Source organism: Nematostella vectensis, chromosome 15 (assembly GCF_932526225.1).
Source record: "Nematostella vectensis chromosome 15, jaNemVect1.1, whole genome shotgun sequence".
NCBI classification, from domain to species: Eukaryota; Metazoa; Cnidaria; class Anthozoa; order Actiniaria; family Edwardsiidae; genus Nematostella; species Nematostella vectensis.
The window spans coordinates 4,937,356-4,965,046 of NC_064048.1; the positions used below are offsets into that span (position 1 = coordinate 4,937,356).

The 27,691-nt window shown below is 39.1% G+C and overlaps 3 protein-coding genes across 5 annotated transcripts; 2 read left to right on the forward strand and 1 right to left on the reverse strand.

Annotated features, from left to right (window-relative positions):
• Positions 1–233: 233 nt before the first annotated feature.
• Positions 234–2,920, forward strand: LOC5522353 (neuropeptide FF receptor 1). The gene has a single exon (XM_032367720.2). The coding sequence runs from the start codon at positions 1,337–1,339 to the stop codon at positions 2,507–2,509; it is 1,173 nt and encodes a 390-aa protein (XP_032223611.1). The 5' UTR covers positions 234–1,336; the 3' UTR covers positions 2,510–2,920.
• A 2,040-nt stretch (positions 2,921–4,960) lies between these two features.
• On the reverse strand, positions 4,961–7,324 carry LOC5522223 (neuropeptide FF receptor 1). The gene has a single exon (XM_001641917.3). It carries the CDS (start codon positions 6,724–6,726, stop codon positions 5,599–5,601), a length of 1,128 nt encoding a protein of 375 aa, XP_001641967.1. The 5' UTR covers positions 6,727–7,324; the 3' UTR covers positions 4,961–5,598.
• Positions 7,325–9,323: 1,999 nt separating this feature from the next.
• On the forward strand, positions 9,324–27,521 carry LOC5522222 (allatostatin-A receptor). Of its 3 annotated transcripts, XM_032367633.2 has the most exons (5): positions 9,324–9,728; positions 10,281–10,348; positions 22,150–22,582; positions 23,599–23,906; positions 25,639–27,521. In XM_032367633.2, the coding sequence occupies exons 2-5, from the start codon at positions 10,326–10,328 to the stop codon at positions 26,051–26,053; spliced, it is 1,179 nt and encodes a 392-aa protein (XP_032223524.2). In that variant the 5' UTR covers positions 9,324–9,728; positions 10,281–10,325; the 3' UTR covers positions 26,054–27,521. The 3 variants fall into 3 exon arrangements, with proteins under 3 accessions (XP_032223524.2, XP_032223525.2, XP_001642107.3); XM_032367634.2 differs by lacking the exons at positions 9,324–9,728; positions 10,281–10,348 and adding an exon at positions 12,247–13,170; XM_001642057.3 differs by lacking the exons at positions 9,324–9,728; positions 10,281–10,348 and adding an exon at positions 18,451–19,122.
• Positions 27,522–27,691: the final 170 nt, after the last annotated feature.

Genomic DNA, 27,691 nt, shown 5'->3' on the forward strand with positions numbered 1-27,691 from the left:
GCTTAATTGAAAATACATGTATTGTACGCCATTTTTAAAAGGAAGAAGAGCATCAATAGTTTTTTTATAAGAAAGTCTATTTTTGGTTAAGGCCGTGCTGTTCTTGTTTTTTTTTTTTTATAGAATTTTAAGGCCGGAAACTTTATTCTTATGGATGTTCTAAAAAACATTCAGTGACATTGCAGCCTGATATATACACACCACCTATTTTATAAAGAGATAATGATACCAAAAAAGCTTTTAAAACAGACTTACATAAATCACATGTAACATTAGTATTATATAAGTTGGCAAGAATGAACCCAATTTGATTCTTCGTTTTTTAAGAAAGCATCACTTTAGTAGAAAAATATTTTGTTGCTCTCCGAGCCTCAGCATTAAAATTTGGTGAAATCTCAGGCTGGGCGTTCATATACAAAAGGTTCTTATAAAATAGGGTGTATATCATCCCATTGTAAGAACTAAATCGAAAACAACACGACAGATTTTTCGCCAGAGGCGGGATTATGCCACCGATCCATAAGCCCGCTCATCTGCGATAAGTATTACATACACTAACCCAATACATCCTACCAAACGTATTAACATTACGTATTATTAAATCCTGCGAATTTCATTTGCAAGACCAAAGGCAAAAGAGCAATTCAAGCCATTCTGAGAAATACTTATTGCTTTGATGAGATAGCATATGGCAGATTGCACTTAGTTCTTACGTCCCACTTGAAAAGCTACTATTAGTGTCAAAAAGTAATATTGCTAATCAAGTGGATATCACCCATATAATGCCAAATTCAGTTGATTTATTTTTCGATGAATTACTGTTGACTGCCTTACATCCTTTATTTATGGTGCAGTTTTTTTGTTTTCTTATTAGTTCAATTAGTCTCTTTAGGAATTAGTGAGAGCGAATAGAAACAGCGTTCGGGGTCGCATAGATGAATGAGTGAAATGGCTTGTAATTGAGGCCTTTACCAAGTCGTTCCAGCTTTGCCAAGGGGTCAGTGCTTCTAAAAAATCTGCCAAACTTAATACGCACTTCAGTTCATCATAGAAAGACGTGTTTGTTGAGGAAGCGCAGCTTCAGAGATGCAAACAAGTTGCGGTCTTGTCCTTTCGTTGCAGGATATATAAGAGACATTCCTACTCCGATTTGAGGTTTATCTTTGCGCCTTAAGCTTCGCCTAAGCCTCGTGAATGTCTTAGATTACAAGTACCTGTTCCGTTGACTCACACGAAAGCTGTACTCCCGAGTAAAGAGACGCCAATCGAAAACAGCACTGTACGCTATTTCCCTTGTAATGCTTGGACTCCTCTTTTGGTTAGCGGATAATGCACAATGAATTCGACGTTTGTTCCATCAAGCGACACGCTTGTAGCCCAAGTTGCAGAGCCACGAGAATCAAGAGCTATAAGACTGATCCTTTACGCCGTTGTATTTATACTAACGGTAGGAGGGAATATTATGGTATGTATCGTAGTTTTAAAAAACAAAAAACTTCGCAGTTTTCAGAGGTTTTATAATGGATACTACTTGATGAGTTTAGCCTGTGCGGATTTGTGCGTCGCTTTACTTTGCATTCCTTTCACGATAGTCTACTACGAGACTGGTGTCTGGCCATTCGGGGCGGCGATCTGCAAAATGGTGCCTACATTACAAGTAACAAGCGTCAGTGCGTCAATTTTTACTCTAACTGTCATGACATATGAGCGCTATCAGGCGATAGTTCGCCCTATGAAGGCACAGATTACGCGGCGTAAAGTGTTTATTATGCTAGTCTCTGCGTGGCTTGCGGCTTTCGTGACGGGATCACCGGAGATTTTCGCGTTCCAACTGGCGCAGAACACGACGGAGCATCTCCCGTGTAACGAGTACTGGCCACAACCAATACACCGCCAGATCTATACTATGGTTCTATTCTCCTGCACGTACCTTGTCCCGCTTCTTATCATCTTTCCCGCCTATGTAAAGATGATAATCACCCTGAAGCGTTCACACTCGTTTAATAACAGCGATCGCAAAGCCCGCTGGCGAAGTCTGCGTGTGCTAATGGCAGTGGTTATGATATTCGCCATCAGCTATCTACCTCAGCATAGTATGTTTATCGCGTTAGATTTCGGTCACGCAAAGTCATTTCGTTACTTCGAGATCACGCTTAAATATATGTATCTGCTAATATGGGTGGCAAGCTGCTCCAATCCTATCATTTATGGCGCGCTGGATGAGTATTTCAGACAAGGATATCGGAGGATTTTACGCAGGTGTATTGCATTTCGAAGCAGAGGAAGAAACGCTGCAAGGCAGATGTCCAACTCTTCCGCTGTTACGTTCATTAAGCGGAATTCATCTCGTAAACGAGATACGAGTTTGGCAGATACTCCAGCTTCCCCCACTGAAAACATGCTACAACCCTCCCCGCCCTCGAACCACGTGACTCCAGGAAGCGCAACAACGAGATCGCTGCTCAATTCTGTACAGACTTCGGACTCCGATATAAACAACTCGATCTGACCGTCATATTTATGATTTCAATCGACAAACCTGCTTTTCGGAAACTTTATTTGCTTAGCGAGCGTTTCTGTAGAGTTTAAGCGGAAATGGGGAACGAGGAGAGTATGACTGAGCGGAGAATGGGGATGAAGTATTTGGAGAGCGAAAAGGCGAAGGTTTCCTTCCCCCTTTGCCAATCATTTGGCGATCATAACCTTCCCTAGCTCTCCATTACACACTAAAACCCTACAGTAACGCTCGCTACGCAGGATGCATATTAGCAGGATTAAGACCGGTTTAAAGCACTACATCCTTACTGCTTAGAGAAGTTGCTGTCATTTTCTTGATTGAGTAACATTATTGTTCTATATTTCGCTGAGGAGAGTGTTAAAAGCTAACTCTAACTACCACAAATTAAAAGCATTATCATAGCAAGGAAGAGTAAATTTCGAACCCTCCCCCTCCCCCCCCCCCCCCCCCCCCCCCCCCACCCCTCTAAACACCCGGCTCCTTTCCCCTTAAGTGGCCTTCTGGGACACTTCAAGTATCATGTCAATTATAGAGGCTCTTATAAAATAATGGAAAGGCCGGCGGCAGGGTTGTTCAAATTATAATTATCTTAGTCTGGATGAAGTGCTCCCAGAAAGCGACAAAATAAAGCATTTCAGTGAAAATGAGTCCCATCTGGCGTAGAAAATCTATGCCCGGTTCGTAAGTGCTGAAAAGCAAATTGCTTTTGTTTTTGTTATTTGGCCTCGAAAAACCCGAACGCGCGAGAGTTACGTTATTCCTTGGTGCAATTTGCCTATTGCGTGTCATTCTCAGCAATTTTGGAACTAGTTGTTAATTGAGGATTCTTCGTATAAAAGCCGTTAATCGAAGTGCAACTGATACACTCTAAGCGGCGTGCAGAAATGCACTATTTGATCATTGCAGATACTTCAACAGCTAAGATTATAGAATTTTTCTGTTGTGACGTAATGTAATGTAAGTCATCGCCTGATGACGTCATCAAGATTTAAACATTGATAAACAATGATGCCATGCCTAAATTCATTTTATTTCACAAATATTTGGCGGGTTTATAGCGTTTCAAAGTTTCCTTAGCAACGGGCCTCAGAGAAATGTCCCAGCCATATCTCCATTAAGCGGACTAGGACACATTTTACGGTCATCGTGGTTACTTACGAGTCTGATATAATAATGCCATGGAAACCCATAACAACATAACCACTAACTATATAAATTGCACATAAACTTTACAGAATTGTGAACCTACCACAGTAAACAAAACATGCGGCTTGTACAAATAAAAGCGCTTACAGTCAAAGCCATTAGAGTACCAAACAAGCGGTTCAAGTCTCGTCCAAGATAACGGGCAAAAATCATATAGCGAGCGATGGCGTGTAAATACTCGATAAGCCACTTCCGTATGGTTGCAGATATAGAGCTATCTCCGAAAATTCGGATGATTGCTTGACAACACTTGGTGTTCCTTCGCAAAGAATCATTTTAAGGAAATGGCGAGTAAGGACATGGCTGTGCCCTCCAGTATTTTCTTAATATTTCATTATCGTGCCCCCCACCCCCACCGCCATCCCCCCCCCCGCACCCCCAATAGAGAGCTTAAGCAAGTCAACACGAACGGCATCAAAAACAGCGCGCGCGCTCACGAATTGCTGAAAGACGTCGTTGACGTCCGTGACAAGAAATCTCGAACGGCATTTTCCCTATTTTTACGTTACACGCGCGCGGTCACGGACGTCAACGCCGTTTTTTAGCTATTCGCGAGTGCGAGCGCCGTTTTTGATGCCGTTCGTGTTGACTTGCTTAAGCTCTCTAATATATCTAGGCCTGCTACGGCATGTTATGCATTTTCATTTTATGTACTGCTGTCTTACAAAAATGTTCATACTTCGCGGATGGCAGATCCAGCTGGTTTAGCCCCTCCCCTTTTTTCTCCCCCCTCCCCCTGCGACGACTGCATGCTTTATTGTCACCGCCCCCTAAGGATGTTTATGCGCATTTGATTATATATCGATGTTAAAATTGTGAGATTTAAATTTTAAGTATTATTAGACGGTAACAACAGACAAGCTGTAGAATATAACTCGGTGGTCTGGGAAAGCGAGCTGGAATCAGAGAAATAAATATACACAAGATTAAAAAGTATCATTTACGCCTCTTTCTGGAGTAGTTTTGTTGACGTTTCATCGGAGCTACGTCACCGAGCTCTGTTTTACAGAGTCGTAAAACATACCATTTTAACCTTGTGTTGATACTCATACTGTGGTTCCTCCTTCGCTTAGACCGTCTTTGATGGCTCTCTCCAAGCCCCACATTCTAGTGGCATTGATCAAGGTTATGTTAACATCATCGTTAAATTAAATAGTCTCTTTCACACGCCAAAGTACCATGTAAGAAAGCATTTTTCCATCGGCTGATTTGGGGAAGCTACTACGATATTTTCTATTTTGGCAAATAAAGCATACGATTTTATTTTTTGTCGACAGATAGGTGGTTGATGTTTCTTCTTATAATATTGGATGAAGACAACAACAACAATAACAACAACAACAAATATATGGCCGACAAGGGCCCTTTAAAAAGTGTGAACCGTAGCTAGTGCATGCCACATGAATTTCAAAATTCTAAACTCCCCCGAGTCATCGGTGCCATTTCACTTGACACTTAATCGCCTCTCTTTTATTGACGACATACATGCTACATCACACTTTTATTGCCAATATAAATAAGGGGCAGTAAGATGTTCCTGCACGTATCACGAGTTTTAAAAATCGGAAATCATCACGTTTCACGATAATCTGGATAAGGTGACGACAGGGATCTATCTTTACTTGGAAATCACGATTCACGGATTTTAAAGAGCATAGGTCTCGATTCACGCAGATCAAATTTCGCCATTCGCGAATCACGGCGAAGGTAGCAATCACGGATTTCAGTTCATTCTATCACGATTGACGATAAACAAAAAAGAACGTTCGTGGATCACGAAAACAACAATTATAACCGCCCCTGATAAACGAAACATGCGCTCGAGTTGATGTGGATTCTGTTTTTTTTTTTTTTTTTTGCCGCGAGTGGTCGAATCAATCTGGGGTTAACTCAGGATCAATGTACTTTCTCCTTTGCTCCATTATGTTATGCTCACTCTCCCCAGTGTCTCGCAGCCCGCTTTCCACAGCCCCACTCGCTTCCATTTGATTGTTTGGCACTGCAAAGTTTTTCATCCCGATTCCTGCCAAAATTGTGTGCGCGTTGTTGGACGCGGGACGAACTTTTCCGCCTTTTCTGAATAGAGATTTGACTCCCTCACGAAAGCTGCCGCTGAATGATACATAAATGATCGGATTGAGAGCGATGTTGATATAAGAGAACAATACCGCTAGAGTCGTATACTGCGGTGTACAAAGCTTCGGTGAATACGGATAAGCGCAGAATATCCAACTAAGCCAATACGGAGTGAAGCACACATAGAAAACGATCACTATCACTGTAACCATCCGCAGGACCTTACTATTGACTCGTGCAGTCGGCGAGTTCTCGGCATTAGTTCGGTTTCCGGGGACCTTCCGAGTCAGAAGTCTTATACAAATAGCAGTGTAGAGTACTATTACGGTGACTAATGAGATGATGAGAACTGAAAGAAAAAGGAGGAACCAGTCTGCATACGCAGGGAACAGGGTTCTTGTCTTGCATTGAAGCTTACTTTCCTTAGTGATAACATTCGCATAGTAGATTATCGGGGAACAATACAGCGACGCGAGTGTCCAGATCAAAACGATGATTATATGACATCGCTTGATTGTTATGATTCTTTTATGAGGGAAAAAGACATTGAAGAAGCGATCCGTTGCGATTGAAGTCAGGTTTGATATCGAAACAATGATGGATACCTTTTCAACAAAGTTCACAACCTTACAAATAATAATCCCAAGAAGTCCCGCAACTAGCCACTGATCTCGGGACAACGCGCGGACTACCCTTTCTGGTAGATTTCCAACGGTCATGACTAGATCCGCGGCTGCCATACTAAAAATAAAGTTACTGCTAACAGAGCGCATCTTTTTGCGTCTATTTTTCCAGATAACAGCCATCACGAGGCTGTTTCCCACCGCAGAGCACACGAATATGACGATATATCCCACGGCGAGAAATATATCCAAGGTGGATAAGTGACCGTCATTTGAATCGCTGGCTTCAGTTGAATTCTCCATTGCAAAACGTGTCCTTTATTTGTTTTATTTGGGCTTTATGTCGGTTCATGTACTTTCTTTTGTTTACTGTATAAATAAGGATCGAACGAGGTCAGTTTTCCATGTGGGATGCAGTTTTCCTTACATATGATGGCAGAAAAGTTCCATAAGAACGATAAATTCCTCTTGAAGTTGTCGGCTTCTTTTTTTTTCTCGCTTGTTTATTTGCCGCGGTTATGTTTTTTTTTTTAGGCTTAACAATTTCAAACGCGAATTATTTCCTCCTTAAGATATTGACTTAGGGATATCAAGTCAAACGTTTACCATTGTATGTTATTTGCTTGGAAACAGCTACATTCAAATAACAATCGTCTTCCTCAATCACTTTCTTGAAGTCCTTTGGGACGCAAATGATAAAAGATCTTATTAATTACACTTGCATTGGGTTGTTTTTCAACTTAAAACAGCTGTATTGTAACAGCTTTCGACGAGAACACTGCTAATCGAAAGCCGTCTTCGAGATAGATAGCACTGCGTTAAAACGTCGGGATACGAATAAACACGCAAATGTTGTCCCCACTTCTTATTATAAACCCTGAGCCATATATGGTAAGCTCTTTTTGTCGTTTTAAGCTGTCATACTCCTTCAAAGCAATTAGACTGGTCCTATTGTGCCTTTTGAGTGTGTGTTCTATTGAGTGATAAAGTCTTCTTGTGTTAATAGCTTATACAACAGCTATTCTTGTTGATAAAATTATTTTTCCCTAAACACCAAATACGCTACAATTGCTTATATATCGATATCATTAATGTTGGTTTAATGTTTTTCAACGTGATTGCTGTTTATCATCTAGACAAGGAGATTTGATACTTACGTTGTTACGGGCTACATTGCTAGTGCTTATGTATTTTTGGAGATTCGAGAGTGCTTTTTAACTATCATAAGCAATCTATTTTGCTATTGACAAAACGATGTGCTTCATGGCTTAACCCATCGATTTGCATATCTCACTTTTTTATTCTATTCTTCTTTTCTACTTCACGTAATCCATCGTCTACTAACTTTTTTTTTAGTTTTTTACCTTTTTATTCTTTTATTTTGCTCTTAAAAATATGTTTCACTTTACTAAGCAAGGCTTTTTGCACTAATAACAACAAAAATAGAAGGTGATTCAAAAGGGATTGTCATAACATAAGAGATGCAATAATTTTCGCACGATCGCCAAATATACCCTGGTTACCAGAAGCTCCGAGCTTGGCGGCGAGAACGATTTGAGCGAAAACGTTTTAGCCGCGAAGCTTAGAGCCTCTGGTACCCAGGATACAAATATTACTTATAAGGTGACTGCTAATTTGCGCAATTCGTAAGCACACAAAATATAGGGTAGGGACTTGTCATTAAGCTTTGTTTGAGGAAAACGGTGACATGTGAGAGGGATTAAGGTGCGACAGTGTCACATCTGAATAAATTCCCAATATATGTATAGACATTGAAAAGGACTTTCAGAAGATAAATATTAAAATTAAATTTTCCGAAATAGAACAGAAAAAGATAGAGACGTTATGCTAAAGTGATTGGCTCCTAGAGATCTTACAACGCCTTTAAGTAAAATCAGGCATGTGGTAATATACTATACTAGATCAGGGAAGTTACAGATTGTCTCTTTCAGTGTCTTATCAACAATTCCCTTCCTCTATGGCACCTCCTCTTCGCCCTAACAAAGACGAGAGCCCGACAAGCTTCAAGCCGTACCTAAGGGGGGGGGGGGGGGGGTGCAGGGGGTGCGTATCCCCCTTGTATGCCGTTTGTAGCCAAATCCAATAATAAATTTTCCGTGAAGATACTGCAATGAAATAAAACGTCCCTTTTTTGTTATTTCGCGGTTGGTCAGATTTTCTTATTAAAAACCCCAAACCCCACCTCCTGAAAAAATTAGGTCCACATTTTCGGACTTCGCACCCTCCATAGAAGAAGAGCTTAGACACTTTCCATGTAAAGCAGCCTGAACTAGTAAAATCTTAGCCCTAAAAGCCAGCTGAAACCATATGCGTTAGATTTGACATTCAAAAACACCTCGGAAGTATACATTTTGCTGTGAAATTAAACATAATAGTGTTGCTTTCTTAATACGCCTGCACATTGAAAATATACACTGCAAAATATTAAGTTTTTTAAATGGGCACAATTGCCGTGAAGGAAGGTGTCATACAGTAATATTGTGTAAGGAAATATAAAAGTGCATATTCTATCAGCATGCGCCAAGGTGAACTCCAGACCGATTTGAACGTGCTACCTGGCGCCGCTTTTCTTTTACTTTAAAGAAAGCCAATCACGCCGACATTTTATGCTCCCGCTCAATGGCGAGTCACACAAAGCATCCATTTCCATCGGTTAATTCAAGCAAGTAACCAAGATATTTTCAATATTCTCAATAAGATATCAGACTTCATTTGTAGAAAGTAATTTTGAAGTTTCCATGCGAATAAATCGTTGTATTTTTAATAACAAAGGATGAGTGATTGACATTCTTTAAGGTTCTCAAAACGTGACAGAAGTATGCGCGGCAACGAAAACACAATAAGACATAAGAGGCAATATCCAATTCAAACTACTGAAGTTTATTCATTCAAATAATAACTTGCAGTGCAGTACTTTTACATTCACATCCTCACAATTGCACGACTTCAAACAAAATTACCGTTTTCATTAACAGCGACTTCTTAGACCATTTTCCCGCAACAAAAACATGCACTAATTACACATCTTGATACAATTGCTTTTAGGGAACCCCATGGCGCTACAAAGAATGCCCCGGTAACTGTGAATGACTCGACCTACAATGGTTTATATATAATCTTCCTTTATAGTCATAGCTTGTAACGAGTTCTGACCTTCAAATTGAACAGACTAGAATTTGCTGCACCTGCACTCAAAACGCACGGATGAGCACGGAGGAAAACCACCGTTATCTTTGTAAAGAGGAGTACTTCAGGGGGTCGGTACCGTCTCCTAGCAATCTCAAGTAAGCCATTTTTGTTTAGTACTTATTGCTTTTGCTTTCGATTTTACATTTCTTTTGAAGTGTGGTTCAAGAAGTGGTCCTTAAGAAGTACGTTTTCCGCTTGATTTTCAATCAGTGAATTAAAATCTAACTTAGGGGGTGACACCTATTTCGTTTTTGTAAAAACTTGGTCAAAGCTACCACCAGTAAATATTATATTTTTTTTCATAAAAAGCAGGTACATAATAGCTATATACAAAGAAAGCCTTACCTGGAACTTAAAAAGAAATGACCAAAAAAATATATAAAGTAGAGTGTTAAAATATTATATAAAGTACTTTTCTCTGCCTTTCGAGCTTTTACGCAATTTAAAAATCCTGTTGTTTTTATTTTCATTTTTAAACCTTCCTCTTTTGTGTAATATAATTCAATATTCTTTTCGGGAGCACTTTTTCCAGAATAAGATAATTACAATTTGAACAACCCTGTCGCCGGCCTTTCCATTATTTTGTCTAGAAACTAGATCTTTTCTCTATAATATAAAACGTTTCTTATTAAAGTTGTATTTTGTAGGAAAGTGTAATTTGGTGTCAGTAGAGGGATGCCGGAGGCCCGATTATGGGGGACGAAGCACTCGGACAGTAAGTCAGCAAACTAAGTCAAGTATTAAGCCATCAGCTCTTTGATTAAATAAGTTTCTTTATTAGCGATGTTTAGCAAAAAATCATAAAACTGTAAAGGCTGATTCAGACAGCACGATTTTAAGTCGTATGCGACCTGCCTACGACATGTCTTAGCCCTGAATCACACACTACGACTTAGACTGCGTTTTTACACTTTACGACTCGAGTTGTTACAACTACGAATTGTACAACTAAATCGTGATGTCTAAATCAGCCTTAATAACATTAATTTATTCTTAATTCTTAATTCAGGCTTGATTCATGCTAATGTCTTTTATAAAGATAAAAGTTTGTAATTACATTTAAAGTAATTTTACATTAAATTGAGAATGGTCACATGATTTTCGGTTTTAAAATGGCGTGTTTTGCTTGCATTAGAGCGATAATTACCGCGAGTTTGTTGAGTTTTAGAGGAAACAAGACTTTATAAAATCTCGTTGTGAAGCATTTCAACATCTAAAAATAAATATAATTATTTGCTCTAATAACCAAACTTAAGACTATCTGCACCTTGTCAATAGAATAGGGGACTTTTGGACAGAATGATACTAAAATGTGAGAAAGCGATACAAATAGAGAAAATAATTCATCATCAATTAACGCGCGCTTTGCTGGAAAGCGAGGCATGTACGGAGAAATATCAGACCTTGGACTTATCTGCACGGCCTATGGCATTTTGAGAACCGATTCATACGTCGCGCCTCTGCCATTAGCAGTTCGACGTCTGAATCAATTCAGTTCGGCACGGCACGGTGCGGCTTCATCACTAGTCGTGCTGCACTGCAAAAGCACGACATCGATTAAAACGTCGAGCTTCGATGTGTCGAATCAAATACCGTATTTTTATATTCATTTTGTACAACAGAAACTCCGCATCAAGTCAACTATAACAACTCACAAGCTATTGAGCGCGACTTATTTAGTGTGACGTTTGGGTCAACGTTGAACCCAATGTATTTGTGTCGATACAAATATAGACAATTAGATTCGGCACGGCAGGAGCGCGACGTTTCAATAATCAGGCCTGAAGATTGAAATAGTGCGTCTGATCTTTTGAAGCAATCGATTGAGGATGGCGCGCGCCATCTCCTGTTCGAGGAAATGACATCAGCGCTTATTTTGCAGTATTGCGCCTTCTGGAAAAACATAGTGAAATGTTTGGCTAAATGCGAAAGACGTGCAACTTTCATTTAAGCACATTATTTTTTCCTTTTTTCTTCGTTTTCTTTTAGGTCAGACATCTTTCTCATAAAAGAAACAAATCCAAGAGGGGAGGGGGGTATGTTGGCTATTCACTCTTTATTTGCATTAATTTCAGGTATTTTTTACAGGTTACTTTTCTAGTTCCCCCCTTCTTTTATGAGTTTGTATCCGCCAAGTGATAAGGTACAGGAGGCACGTCCCAGTAGTGTTTTTGATCACTTCGTGGTCAACCCCCAGACATTTTGATTATATTTCTAGTTTAATAATTAGAAGAAAATGCGATTTTATTTTCGAAGGATGTTCTTGAAGGGCATTCCTGAAGCCGCTGGGTTTTCATGACCGCGTTCGGTAAATGGTGCCGGAGAGACGGACATGCTTTTTTTTATAATAACCTTTTGTATAAGAACGTCCAGCGTGAGATTTCACCAAATCTCGTGCTAAAAACATGTAGAAACTGAAATAGCAGTAAAATGTTAGGTTTTGTTTGGGTGATGTGTTATAAAATGCAGAATCGAATTTTGTTCATAATACACCCTTAAATATTATTTCTATGGATCATTTGTGTAATTCTCTTCACACTAATTCATTGGGTATTGTATTCTCATAAACACTAAAGTTGAAGAACATCGTTAAGAATTTAGCCTTAAATTGCTCCAAAAATAAGAACGGTCGGTCTGCTCTCATTAACGTCGTTCTCCTTGGCATTGCCACCAATCGCTCTCATCATAAAATGGAGGGGCTAGAAAAGTACTTAGTCCTCGCTTGCACAACTTCCTCCCGTTAACTAACAAATCACGTTTAAATTCACCTAAATAACATTAATTTAACCAAACCTGTTTCGCAAGGCAAACTAAGACCGCGAAGACAATACGGAAAGCCGAGTTTTCTCGTGACAAGAAAGAAACGGACAGCAGATAAGGCACGAGCTTTCCAGGACATCTCAGTTAACAGACACATGCGTTTCCTGATCAAGAAACATTTGTTAGACTCTAGATTGTACCATGATAAATTTGTGGTATTGTCTTTGTGACAGTTTTGAGGGCTGGCATCTGTTTAAGGTAGATCACTAAACAGTGTAAATCGACCAATACATAAGGCATTCTCGAAGGATTAACAATAAAGAGATATTGCGAGAAACACCCTTAATATTAAAAAAGAAGGCAAAAATTCGCGAAAAATTCAAAGTTATAAAACGCCTTTTTCGATGCATCGCAAAACGACAGGCGGCGTAACAATGATTTTCCAAGAAAAGGAGCAAATTGCACTCTTAATCCTCGTGTGCCAGTCATTTATTCGCGTTTATTCTCAGAATTACAAGTGCATAAGCAGCACTTGGGTTAAACTAAAAGACATCACAATTTGGCGCCGTTTGTGACGCGGTTTTAATCTTTTTGCTGATTGGATATCTAGCTGTTAAGCAGCGCTGATTGGCTAACGATAACTTGATTAGTAATAGAAAGACCGCTGATAATCATTGAGTTGCCACAAACCTCCGGATCTGGGTAAAAACCTTGCATTCGCAACAACTTAACCTAAAAAAGACAGCTCTGAAATGTTAAAATCAAAAGATATCCAAGGTGAGTGAGACATGTTTTTTAGTTAAGAGCTCGATATTTTGCTTAAAAAAACGGCAGACACCAAGCGGTCCCAATAAAAGGTTTCAATAATAACATAGTGGGTCTTTGACCTTTCTAATGTAGAAAACAAAACAATCTTCCCAATCAAGTCGTAAACAACTATGGGCATGAAATGTCGTGGGTTCTGGCGTGGTAAGATATTCCCTGAACCACGGTAGTTTTTGTGTAATTTGGTCTCCTAGGTGATGTGAGAACTGTTGGCAGGTCTATCCGCATTGAATATCAAGACTAATTTTGCTTATTTTGTTGTTTTAAAAAACTTGTAGACTTAACCAACCATGTATGGGGATATTTACTAGATCGCCAATACCACCCCAAAGAAACCTCTGAGAAATGAGTAATTATTTTAATGATTTTTCCCCTTGAAACCGTTCCCATGGTACAGCTCTCAGAAAATGCTCTTTTTGAGTTTTTGTTCAACAAGAACGTTTTATGTAAAATTTTTACTGTAGAAATACATGAAAGCAGGTGCAAAAGCAGCCTTCCATTGACTTTTTAGTCTAGAAAAAACAACTCACAATAAAAATTCCATCGACGATGTGTAGCAAAGTTTTAGAAAAAATATATTTTTATCGTATCTTTTTCTAATTTTTCTTTAAGATTGATGTGTAAGTGTTTTTATCAAGACGCGGTATGTTACTGCAGAAGAGGGGGAAAGGAAGTCAATAACGATTCTAGGATGAAAAAGACATCCTCCCCTCCTGAAAATGTCCCGCCATCGGTAATTTGTGGTAAAAACAGCATAATGTCGCAGTTTTCCATAAGCTATATGTATACAAATGTATTTCTAATTAATAAGTAGCAAGTTAAGCGGTGTGCTTTGGCAGAAAAAAAAGAAAGAAAATGGTAGCTGAAAATAACAATTCTAAGTTGAAAAAAAAACGTCATAACTCACTTTGCAAGATGAAATGTGATGTTTAATGTTTGTACAAATGAGGAAAATTCGTATTTTTATCGCATTTTCCAGAAGGTTATGTACATTTGTCTCTCTAATCATTTTTCTCTCTACACAGCAAGTAATATGGTGCTCTATTTGCAGGACGAAGGATTAATTTCATTTGCCCGCATTATTAAGCGTTCGGGCGGTCCTATTGGAGCGGCGGGTATTCTTTTACCGCGCCGCAAATGCTAAAACCGCCCGACCAATTTCGAGACTAAAATCGAATAAAACAATTTAAAATTGATTTGTCGACTGTCATGTTATTCATTGATATCTCATCGATATTAGTAGTAGTTGTAGTAGTTTTATATGACCCTGGAGATGCTTGTGGAGGTGTTAAAAATCCTGGCTACGCCGCCGAGTAACAATGGTCATTAATTATGTCCAAGGTTGCAAAGATGATGAATTTGATTATTACAATAATGTGCAATAGAGATGATGGCGGATGGTGACGATGTTGATATCATCGTCACCATCAATTAATTCAAATTGAGATTTTTTTTGCTTTTTCCAATTATTAGAATTCTTTCTTGGGAATACTTTTTTTTATTAAGGGGCTTAGACGTAATCATTACTATGTAGTTAAAATGAGGGCTAGGTTTTTATATATGTTTTTATAATCACGAGCATAAATAATCGCGTACTAACGTTGTTGGCTATTCCTTATCTCTGAATATCATGAAAGATGCTAATGCAAATACTTTTTTTTTAAATCTATGTTAAATCTATTTGATAATATAATAACACAATAAATATGTGTTATATAAGATAAGATGCGTGTGATATGAATATATAATGAGATGAGTGTCTTAATTGTTGTTGCTATTGTTGTTGTTGTTGCTATTGTTGTTGTTGTTGTTGTTGTTGATAGGCGAGTACCCAGTAATTGCTAAGGGGGTAGGGTACAGGGTACACAGAAGTCTGGGAATATCTTCAACCTTGCTCGAAATATTAGAACGGCCCAGCCTCAACTGGACATTAGACTCTCTAAAAAAAGAGTGTAATCCATTTGGATTCACAAATTTTCGATGGAAAAGATAGTGGAAAGTACCCTGGGTACCAGAGCCTCCAGACAACTTTCGTCTAGTGAAGCTCAGATTGAGTAAGCGTCGCTGAGCGAGAGAAGTCTGGAGCCTCTCATTCTCGGGGACCCAGGGCGTCGCGGATATCGGGCACACAGGGAGCGTGGCGCGAAAAAGAAACAGGCTCTTTCAGTGCTCTTTCTTTTTCAAGCGCTCCCTGTGTGCCCGATCTCCGCGACGCCCTGGGTCCCCGAGGATGGTAGCCTCTGATACCCCGGGTCAAGTGGAAATTTGTACAGGTTTCTTTTTTTTTACAATACACTCTTTTTTTTTTTTTTTTTTTTTTTACAATACAGCCTTTTTTTAAAAGGCTCTTTTTATAAGAACGTCCAGGCTTAGATTTCACCAAATTTTAAGAGGCTCAGATAGCAGAATGTTTTTTTTTCTTTTTTAGTTCTGATGCGTTCTGAATGGCAGAATCAAATTGTGCTCATTGTAAAAAAAACTATATTATTGCTATTGATCATTGGTGTAATTCTCTTTCTAATTATTCATTGGATATTATATTCTTATATATGGTAATATATTATAATCCTTTTATATAAGTGTGTAATTAAAGTCTTAGCTCTGAATATTACTTTTATGTCAGTTGTATTTTTACGATGTTATAGCCCCGAGTGAATTAACTGTATGTTATGACCTGGTGCATTACAACATTCTAAGGTTCCCAAAAGAGCCGTAAAGGACTTGGAAATTAGAGTATACAAGCTAAAGTAGGTGCATATCACGATTTTGTTATGAAAACAATATTACAAAAAAAACAATGACAAGTAACAAGAATGATTGATTGAAAATGCACGATTAAATAGGAAAAGCTATTTAAAGGCGCGAGAGATGATAAAGGAGAAACTAGACTATCAAGGAAAAAGGTACAAAATCTGCTTGCCATAGAAAGAAAATCTTTGTTTAGGACATTCGGTGTGCAGAAATAATCCACGCACCTGACCAGTATCAACATAGAACCTTCTAGTTGCACCAGATGACGTGATGTTTGATCGGATCTAGCTATCAAAAGGGACGCAATCAAATATCTTCAAGTGCAGCAACAAAATGATAAACACGAGAACCCATGACTGATATAGCGTACCGGCTATGCTGGTTGAAGTTTTCCGCGCACAACGACATACAAGCAGACGTGCATCTAGTCTGGGAAACGTTATTAATTGCCTTTTTATTTCTTTGTCACCCCAACTGACCTCACGATGTCACGCGAACAGAGCAGAGTACGACTTTTTCAATCGTGTCGTATTTACTTCAAGGGACTTTAATCCCTTCTAGAAGACAAATAAACACCCATTAGTAAAATGTTTTTCTTATCCTTACACAAACAGACAGATTATGGAAATTCAGTTTGGAACCTATAAGATCGACGTGTTTTATTGCATGTTAAAAGAGTGTTAATCAGGCGACCAATTCGCGCTTCCTAACCATAAAAGAGTCGTAAAAGAAAATTATTAGCATCTGTGTGTTCCGGGAAGCCTGCTATTTTCAACGCAGTCATCTTTGCATTGTTTACAAGCAACGTATATAGCTCGAAGATTATTCATTTTTAATGTTATATCGGAGCAAAAAAAAGCATTTGATTGTATCGATAATATCATTTTCTCATTCAACCAGGTTTATCGACATTAACGTTGAGATTTATATGAAAATGCAATCGACGAATTTTCCCAATTCTTTTCTTATCGAAGCTACATTAATCTACTGCTTTTAATCCCGTCGTTTTACTGCCCACACTTTCTTGGCAGAACATGATTACCCCCCCCCCCCTCCCCTCCGTCGGGAAATGAAAACAATGCCTTTAAAATTACCTGCACGCCACAAAGTCTCGAGTGACAACTCGTCAAAGTCGCCTTTGTAATCTAGAAAAGAGTTGGTTCACAGCGGCTCATCCTGCAACGCCCCCTCTCCCAAAAATAGCATTTCAAATAGAAAAGCCTTTTTCCAGATACCCCTAAAAATGATTAGCGCCCGATTTTGATCCCTTAAAGATACGACGAACACCCCCCTTATCAGGTCGACATGGGTACTGCCCCCCTCCCCCAGAGATTATTCTCTTGTATGTTCTCTACGCTATCACACATCAGAAAGACCCCAGTGTTGAGTACACTTCAATCTCAAGGCTAACAGAATATATCATGGAATAGTAAGCGTAGCTTGAAAATATATCTGTAATCGGAGTATTTCGCAGTTTTTTTGCCTGGTTTTGCCTCTATTATCTTACGGAATTTATCTTGGTGGCGTTCTGGAAACATTCATCATAACTTAACAATAACATTTTTTGCATCCGAGTTTAACAAACGACAATCATTATAATTAAGATATTGGTTGTAATAAAAGGTATGAGTAAGTTGTTTACTACTGCTATATTGTTGTTGTTGTATTTCTAAGAGTAAGTGTGGGAGCATGTATTTCCAAGAGTAAGTGTGGGAGCATGTATTTCTAAGAGTATTGGTGGGAGCATGTATTTCTAAAAGTATGTGTGGGAGCATGTATTTCTAAGAGTATGTCTGGGAACATGTATTTCTAAGAGTATGTGTGGGAGCATGTATTTCTAAGAGTAAGTGTGGAAGCATGTATTTCTAAGAGTAAGTGTGGGAGCATGTATTTCTAAGAGTAAGGGAGCATGTATTTCTAAGAGTATGTGTGGGAGCATGTGTGTCGCTTTACCCTCTCCTTGTTTTCTGGGATGAGGTGGTGGGGGGGGGGGGGGATTTGGGGTGCATGTCTTTATTGTTGCTGTCGAAAACTGCTGTTGTCATTGCCAGTATTTTAGTGAATTTCTTTAGCGATATTTAATATACCAAAAACAGCCATACAATTCTTGTTTCATCTATTATTTATTGAACAAAACTACATTGTCCTATCATAGATTTATTAGAAGCACTGGTGGCCTAGTGTTAGCGCGACGGCCTCTCACCGCTGTGGCCAAGGTTCGAATCCTTGCTCAAGCTTGGGATTTTTTCCGGGTTCCTGCCTTTATTCGAATTTGTGTCACAAGTAAATTGAAGTTATTCTCCCGTGTTTCCAGTCTTCTCGGATAAGGACACTAAACCGGAGGTCCCGAGCTGCACTACACTAGCCTGAACCGAAGGGACGTAAAAGAACCACTGGGGACGCAATTAACCCTCTGGCAGTGACCACCCCCAGTGAGAGTGCTTACTTACCGAGGGCCATATGTTAGAAAACTGTATATTCGGTTGAATATGTTACCCTCTATAAACAAAGATTAAACTGAAACAATATAAAAATAAAAAGAAAAAAACCCCAGACATTTATCTCCTAAATGTCTTAGTGTGTCTTAATGCAAGGCTTTTGGGAGCAATGAAAGCTTTTTTTTTTTAATTAAAACTATCTTCCACTTCAAAAAAAGACAACAATTAGAGTTAAAAATATCCTGGGTAAAATCAACACAATTTTAATTGCTGTCACGTAAATGATCTCAAGACAACATTCCTTCCAACTTAAGAAAAAAGAGAAAAAGAACAGAAAAATTAATGTGCCGTTTTAGAAAAGAAAGGAATAGTCAGCCAAAAGAAATCTAGTGAATCATAATGAAAACAACGTTTTTGCTTTCTATTCTAAAGTTTGCACTCACGAAAGCGTGACAAGCATCCGCCGCAAGAATGAGAACTTAGCATTGACGTACGCACAGCTCCCAATGGACGTAATCTACATCGGAAATTATCTGCTGTCGTCGCCGCAAATCCTATTTCACAGGAATTGTTCCAGCAATTAATCAAATAATACTTTTATCAGCAAGGGGCCCTAGTAAGACACGGATCATTAGCTTTTTCTCAACGATCGCCGACTGAAAGAGCTGTTCAGTTCGATTCATCTCGCTATTGTACTTTCGATCTTCTTCAAATTGTAAGTACATTCGCTAAGTACTCACTAGTCAGATTTTGCATAAAACACCGAATTCTTTTTTTTTTTGTTTTCTTTTGTACAAAAATGAGACATGTTCTCAATTTAACTATCTATAACCTTCCATTAGCTGGTGACAGCTTATCGATTGAATATTTGTAGGTGTTTTGGCGTCATTTCCATTTTAGAAGCATATTGGAGTTGAAAGTTTCTTGATATTTGTAAACTAATAGAGTTAGTTGTTTGAAATAACAAGGACCGTTTAGAAAACGCACAAAACAGTCTTTTCCTTCTGCAAAAATACACAATTGTGACGGATTGTAAACAAAAATGCAATTTTTCATTTTTTCAGGATTAAAGCTTTTTCCTGAAATACAAGCTTCTTTGATTAAATTTCCTTTTTCTAGAAAAAAAGTATACTTAATCTTGTTGTTTTGCTCAAGGTGTAACGTGATATTGCTTGATTTGCCTTCAAAGCGGATCGCCCTCGAAATGATAAAAAACGAAAAGCCTCTAAACTGACCAACGACGCCTGAACTAATTATAAAAGACATTACAGACACTATAGTTTTTTCCGGAAACACTGTGTTTTGCTTTTTTCTTTTAATTACCTTCTGTTGGGCACGGAAAGTTAAACATATTTACTAGATTTTGAATCATTGGAGTTCAGATGAACAAAAAAAAAAGGTAAGAATGGGCCCCAAGTTCCCTGTACGCAAGAGGGAGTCCTAATATAAGGTTTAAAGTCAATATCAATAATATCACTTTCTCAAGTGTGTTGACAAAGTATCTTTATAACGCGATTACAAGAAACCCTAGCAACCTTTTAGATGGGTTAACCGAGTTAACTGCCTATACATTATGCATACCTTTTGAATATCCTAGATAGAAAACTGTGGCTTTGGATTTCCTAGAGCCTGTACTTACAATCCATCTCGGACCCCGACGTATCGATAAAACCATTCTAGCAGATTCGGCAATTCGAATTGATATCATAATCAACGCCATCAAAATGATTCCTACTAATTTACCGACGAATCGGCATTTTTCGTATAAGATTACTTATCAAGAGCCCTATTTGTCAAACTTGGCTTTCTTTGCTTAGCTCTCACCCACACACCTTCATGGAAAGTGATGGCACCTGGGTAAACCTAAATTGAACGGTAAAGGCCATTCTTCCTTTGGTCAGGTAAACAGGATTGCGATTTCAATGGCTCTGGCCTATCATCAAAATGACTTGATACATGACGGAAAAACCCTGAACAATTGAGCACTTCGGAGAAATGGAAAAAGGAGACACAGGTTCTTACAATGGCCATCAGTGCCTTGTATTCCGGAATGATTTTCCCTTTTCAAAACACAAAAAAAGTGAGGCTGAAATGCACATACCCAGATTTTGGCCTTTTAAGATAATCTTTTCTTTGATCATCCTTGCGCTATGTTTGAGCTCAGGGACGAAAAGCTCAAATTTCAATGTCACTTTACAAAAAGTCGCATCAATTTAAAAAAGTCGCATTTGATATTTTGTTTGATATTACTCACTAAGTTCTTAGGGGAATTTTCCGCCTTATTTGAAGTGAAATGAACTTATTGGAAACTTCAAGTCATGTTTTTCGATTTGCTTGTGCGCACCAGCCTTGACACCTTGTGTATTTTAAAAGAGTTCCTTAGCCGCCATTTTGTCATTTTAGCAAAATACCAATAAAGCACCCATTTCCATCTGCTGATTTAAGGAAACTATCACAACATTAAAATTGAATTTGGTAATTGAAATATAAAACATTGCTCTTAGATGGTTATTTCGAGACTTCATCGCATAATTTTCCCGTTCAATATCGAATGAAAACAATAACAAAGGCGTGGCTAACTAAAGGTCTTTAAGGCCTACTTAGTTCATCGCGCTCCTGCCGTGCCGAATCTAATTGTCTATTTGTATCGACACAAATACCTTGGGCTCAACGTTGATTCAGACGTCGCACTTAATGAGTTGCGCTCAACAGTTTGTAAGTCAAACTTGAGTTGATTTGGAGTTTTCTTTGTACAAAATTAAATAAATTTGGTATTTGATTCAGCACACCAGACAGTGCTGCCGTTCTTAATTAATTTAACTTTTCATGTGCCCAATCCAAACAATTAAATTCGGCACGGCAAAAGCGTGTATATGAATCGGTCTTAAGATCATGCAGTCTTTGCTGCTTCTGTTTCGTGATAAAGACTAAGGCTATAAGTTCAAACGTCGTATTATCCATGAGCCGTATTCACTGCAAATCATGCAAAAGAATCAAGTCGATTGTTTGATCTTCATTTGCATGCATTTGCATTGAATACGGCTCATGGATAATACGACATTTGACTTAGCCTCAGAGTTGAAATCCTACCATGAGTATCAAACAAATTTGACTTGTACTTATCAGACTATAGGTTCAATTTTATACAAGGCCTAGATTTGCCACAAGTTGACCACTCTGAGAAGTGATCAATGCGATAATTGTTGATATGTAAAACGACTCAAAGCAAGTCTAGGCCTGAACGTACTGTAAAATAACTTACCTCACTTAATGAACATAATTCACTTATAACGGCTTTAGGAGACAATTATTGGCTTGCATTTTCATCACAAATATCAAATAAGATTTAATATTAATTTTGATATTGGAAAATGAGGGGTGCAGCTATTAATTTGCATGAAGCCTATGAATGTATTAAATGAACACATATTTTTATAGAAGAAAACAACATTGTAAGTCAAATTTTGTATGACTACCAGAAAATGGAAAAATTGGCAACAAATGTCACCAATTGGCACAACTGTTGTGTACGTCCGTTAACAGTTAGTGTAGCCATTCAGTTTTCAGTAAGTCTTAATAGTAAGTAGTCTACATAGTGAGTAAACACATTACACAAAAACCAATTTTTTAATCAAGCCTCTTGGACAATTTTCCATTTTCTTATGATCATTGTGGTATATAACATGTAGGTGAAGACATTAGAGAAGCCTCTTTGATATTTTGTTTTAATTTAATCTTCCAGGCGAGCGAACCTAGAATATACAATGCAGGTCTTCGCGAATATAAGCAATGACACAGACGTGTGTGCTCTTCGTGAGAGATCCATGGGGATTAAGATCGGAGAAGCCATCATCTACTCGCTCATTCTTTTCTTCGGAGTTCTTGGAAACTCCGTCGTCTTGATCATCGTTTACAAGAACCGTTCCATGAGAACACCGGCCAATTATTTCATTGCTAACATGGCCTTCGCCGACCTTCTCGTGCCTATTTTCTTGGTACCACGTGTTCTGACGCAAGTGTTTCTGGGTAATGGCCGGTGGCTGTTCGGAGGTACGATTGGTCTCGTTCTGTGTAAAGTCACACCGTTTATGTATGATGTCTGTCTGATGGTCTCCATCCATAGCCTGGTACTGGTGGCTTTTGAACGTTTCTGTGCGGTCGTGCGGCCAATGAAGGTAAGGATGGTGAGCTTATATCAATCAATGCCTGTCGTTTTTTTTTTTAATGTTCTAAGAGAGCCTGGAGCGGGCGCGCGGGAGACCTGTGATATTCTAAATCGTTAGGGACTAGGCTCCTTTCCCAAGAAAAAAGTTATTAACGTAGTTATTAACACGAATTTCTAGAAAATTCTCATGGAAACACGAATTCATGGAAATTCTCGACTCACAAAGCTCTAGAGCGAAAAAAAAAAGCGAAAAAATGATTGAAGCGGGCTCTCAAATATGGTATGTAATGCCTAATAATGAAATGACCGAGCGAGCTAGAAAAAACGACAGTTTGCAAGACAAGTTCGCCAGATGTGCAACTTGTGCACAAGAGCGAGGCAGTCGTTTTTCTATATGGTATACCTAGAAAGGCTAAAAACAAGCTGTAGCAAAAACGCTACAGCGTAGGCGCAGGCGTTGTGTAGACAAGCAGTGAAACAACACAAGAAGACGTACACAACTGCTCTGTTTTATATAGGCGTATATAACATACTTGTTCAACCTTGTGTTGATTCATGGCTGGACATTTTTCTAGCTTACTCGAACAGTTCCTTAAAGGGCAGTGGGGCACTGGGGTATGTCCCCCCCCCCCCCCCCCTCCAATGTTAAAAAAAATTATAGTGGCCTTATAAGTGACTTCAAGAGACCATGATATGCCCTTGGCCCCCTCCAATCTTGCGTGGCCGGCTACGGCTTTGCTTATTAGAACATTACATAACATCGCTTTCTCGTTGCTTTAAACTATGTAAGGTTAGAAATCTCACATTGCCTTGCAGTAATTCATGATGACTACTATTATGTTGCTGGCCAAGCAATCTTGAAAAAAAGCTACTCCCTAACATTATAGGCATCCACAGGTTTCCTGCGTGCTCGCCCAGGCGAAACACGGCAGGGAGCCATTGATTGATATTGATTTTAGACATGTTTTTATTCAAGTTTAACCATTATAAAATTGTTTCTAATCCATTAATGTTTTATCCTTAAAGGCTGCGATTCGTAACATGAGACGCTGCGTCTCAATCATAGTAGCCACATGGTTACTCGCCATATTATTTCACGGCAACTATTTCTACTGCCTGAAGCTAGTGCCGCATGGGGGTGACTTCTACTGCATCTACACTTGGGAGCCCCTGTACGACTCAAGAGACGTCACGAGAAAGACCTTCATCCCTATATTAATGATATTCTACTTCATTCCTTTGGTCTCCATAAGCGTGCTGTATTGTATCATTATCCTGAAATTAAAGCAGCAGAAGATCCCAGGAACGCGCTACGGAAATATGATTGTCAACAGGTGAGACATGTAGAAAAGGCCAATAGGGCTCTAGGCTGAGTATAGTTAGTATCAACAGTTGAGACATTTAGAGAATGCAAATAGGGTTATCACTCTAGACTAACTGAAAATGATTAACAGCAGGTGAGACATTTATAAATAACATAAGTATTTTTATGATATATATGTTTTTAAACAATAACATTCACTATGTCCATCCTTACCGTGCATGAGTCTGATGACATGAGTTGTGCTCAGCTCCCCTTTTTTGAATGCAGAAGAAATCACGGTCATTTCTCATGTCGGCATGGAGTATTGGCGTAAAGCCTACGACACACCTGGCGATTTTGTACGCTCGTACGAGCGAATTTCAATCGCCGGCGATCGCCAGATAAATTCGCCAGCGAATTTTAATCGTCGCTTGCGCGGTCACACCTGGCGACTCGTCAGCCAATATTCTGCGCCCGGGAGCTAACGCACAGCGGTTTGTCAAGCCAATCCAATATGGCGCCCTATGTAAACAAACAAAAAAAAGTTGCTTTTTGCGCTTTTGCGTTGTATATATTGCATTCGAGAGAAAAAAGACCAAAGAGATGGGACAACAGACACACCTGGTCCAAAGAATGGATTTTGCGAAGAGAAACACACAGAGTGTAAGAAAATTTAATAAGTGAGCTGAGGCTAGAAGATCACGCCATGTATGTGAATGTCGAAAAGACGTGGATTTTCAGACCACATTTGGAGCAGCTGGTCCTTCTTTTCCTCCGTCCACTTCAAATTCAGCCATTTTGAAAAGTGTTAAAAGTCACGTGGTAAAACCATGAAATGTCAGTGGATATTGTGATATTTTCACGCTTTTATTTTCGCCTGAGCGGACACACAGCACGATTGACAGCCGATTTTTAGCGAATTTGGTCGTCAGTATCTGACATGTCTAGATATCGGCGATTTCGATCGCTGGTCTCGGCGATCAAAATCGCGAGGAGAATTTGCCGTCGCTGAAGGAGACAGACCTAGTGATTTTCAGCCGGCGATTGAAATTTGCTCGTACGAGCTTACAAAATCTTTTAGCTTTAGTTTATTGACCATTTCTTTAGAACGCTCTCATCAAGAGAGTGGCGAGATAGCTTAGTGGTACGAGCTTCGCTTCTCAAGCAAGAGGGCCGGGGTTCGAACCCGTTCAGATCTATTTGGGATTTTTTTCAGAGGTGTAATAGACCTGGCTCTCTACATTGAGGGCTGTAAATCCCTCGTCTTCTCGGATAAGGACGTTAAGCTGGAGGTCCCGTCTCTCATCGCACATCATTAACCTGTATTGGGGGACCTAAAAGAACCGCTGGGAACGCTGGCCCGTGGTACCATCTTCGGTGACAATGCTTACACACTAACTCACTCATGATTGTAAACTGCGTGGAGCAGTCCGTATCTACACACTGACGAGTAAAGTCAGTCACATGTGAAGCGCATTTGATCATTTCGTATGTTAAAGTGCGCTATACAAATGACAAACATTTCAAACATTTCATTTTATATCACACACAAGGAAGGCCCGTTGCTAGGGATTTCGTGGGGTTCGAAAGAAGGAAGGTCTTGAAGGTCCGCTCTAAAGAAGGAAAACTGAGTACCACTGCGAGCTAGAAAATGGTCCGCTAAATGGGTTATCGAACCTTCCAGCTCAAAATCCTGGCTACGGGCCTGCAAGGTGTACCTCAACATCGCGCCTGACATTATTCATTAAATTTTTCTTTCACAGGCAAAGGCGAATCGTAAGCACATTTCGTATGGTGATGACTGTCGTTCTTGCATTCTTTATTTGCTGGACGCCTTCCAAGACCTACGCCGTCATCATCATCTACATCTGGGAATTTAACATCCCATGTTGGATCCCGTACTTCGATGTTGAAATAGCAGTCTACATTCTTGCGTTTTCTAACAACGCTATCACACCTTACATATACTTCATATTCAATGAGAATTACAGGAACGGGTTGAAGGGTTTACTGCCGTGGTATGAGCGCCCTATGGCTGTTTTCTCGCTGCCCATGGGCGTTGGACATAGTCGAAGCTCGAGTTTTCACACTGGTGCCATCGCAACAAGGATAAGCAACAAGCTACCAAGCAGTGCTGAGCTTGATTCCGCAAATAACCAAAAGCCAACGAGAGTTTAAGAAGAAATCAGGAAGCACGGGTGGCCAGTGTGCCTAAATTGGAGGTCCCGTAGCTGCACTACAGTAACCTGAACCGAAAGAACCACTGGGGACGCACTGGCAGTGACCACCCCCAGTGACAGTGCTTACAAACCGAGGGCCGTATTTTAGAAAACTGTTATATTCGGTTAAATATAATGCTACCCTCGAAAAACAAAGATTATTGATAGATCAGGACACGCAGCCCCCTCTTCTATTTTCCCTTCCCCGCGCAACAACAAGTCATACGAAGCCATATATCATCTAATTCAATAGAGAATAACTGACAATGTTCAACCATTTAATTGTGGATGGTTGTTTAAAGTTTTCTTGCAATGGTTATTAACCTTAGTAAATTAGGTTGTTGTCGACATCCTTTAATGAGTAATAGGATATTTGCTGTACTCAGCGTTATTACTGTGTAACACGATTGTCAAAGGAATCCTGCAAAGAAATGTATAGTGCTATGCAAGAGCTAATCATAAAGCAACGTTTAAGAAACATGTTATGCTATGACCAACAGGTCACGTATTCAGTTGCATAGATTTGTAAATAGATGGTTATTTTAAGATTTCATCACATAATTATTAAAACTTCAATATCGCATGGTTCACTAGAACGACACGGTCGGCGAAGCAAACCTTAAATCAGGGGGATGGGGTCATTTTGAAATGTTCGTCGCCCATGAAGAATTGTACAATATCTCCAATTCAGAGTATAGCAGCGCAGTACAAAATAAGAATTTTTTGTAGCAGCAGTATATATATATACGCCAGGCTGCGCTGTTAAGTGAATTTTGTAAACATAATAAAAGGGGGATGGGTTCTAAACATGGATTACTATGTATCCAACGTAACTGATAAAACTTGATAATAAAAAGGTAGTTGATAAATTGATCATAATTGATACCACGGTTAAAATCAATTATCATCAATAAGATCATAATTTTGATTATCAATGTTATCAATTTCTATCAATTGTCGTTTTTATATCAACTGATAATAATCTAGTGCCAATATTAAGTTTTATCAATTAGTTGCGTCGATACTATTGATTAGCAAACTTAACCTAGTGTAATAAGCCAATACATCCGCTCAATTCGTTTCCTTGAGCCTGATACTCAGGCTACGTTTCCTTTTGCGCGACGGATGCCCTTCTTTGTTTACAAACATGGTTATTTTAACCATACGGCGACAGCATCGTAATCATAAAGCGTACTTTTCAAAGTATTTTACTTCATTCCCAACACTATCCATTTTTGTAAACAAAGCTTGGTCGATCAGGCGAAAAGGACAAACTGTATATTTCATATAGTCTTTGCTCTAATACATTATGTAGTATTATCACTTACAAACAGTTTGGATGATGCAGATGAAGCTATGTCAAACCAACATTTTGTTTTAATTGTACATTTAATTACACGTCCAAAAAGTATATGCCATGCTCGGTACAATGTTTTCGTCTTATATGAAGGTAAATGCAAGGGCGGGAGTAGCATGTTAGCTCATCTGAATCTGATTGGGCATCGCAGAATCATGGGGTAGCAACTTAGATTTCTCAGCGTCCTTTGGCCGGGTTTTCAAGTTATTAAGAGGGGATTTTGTGATTTAATTATCTTCA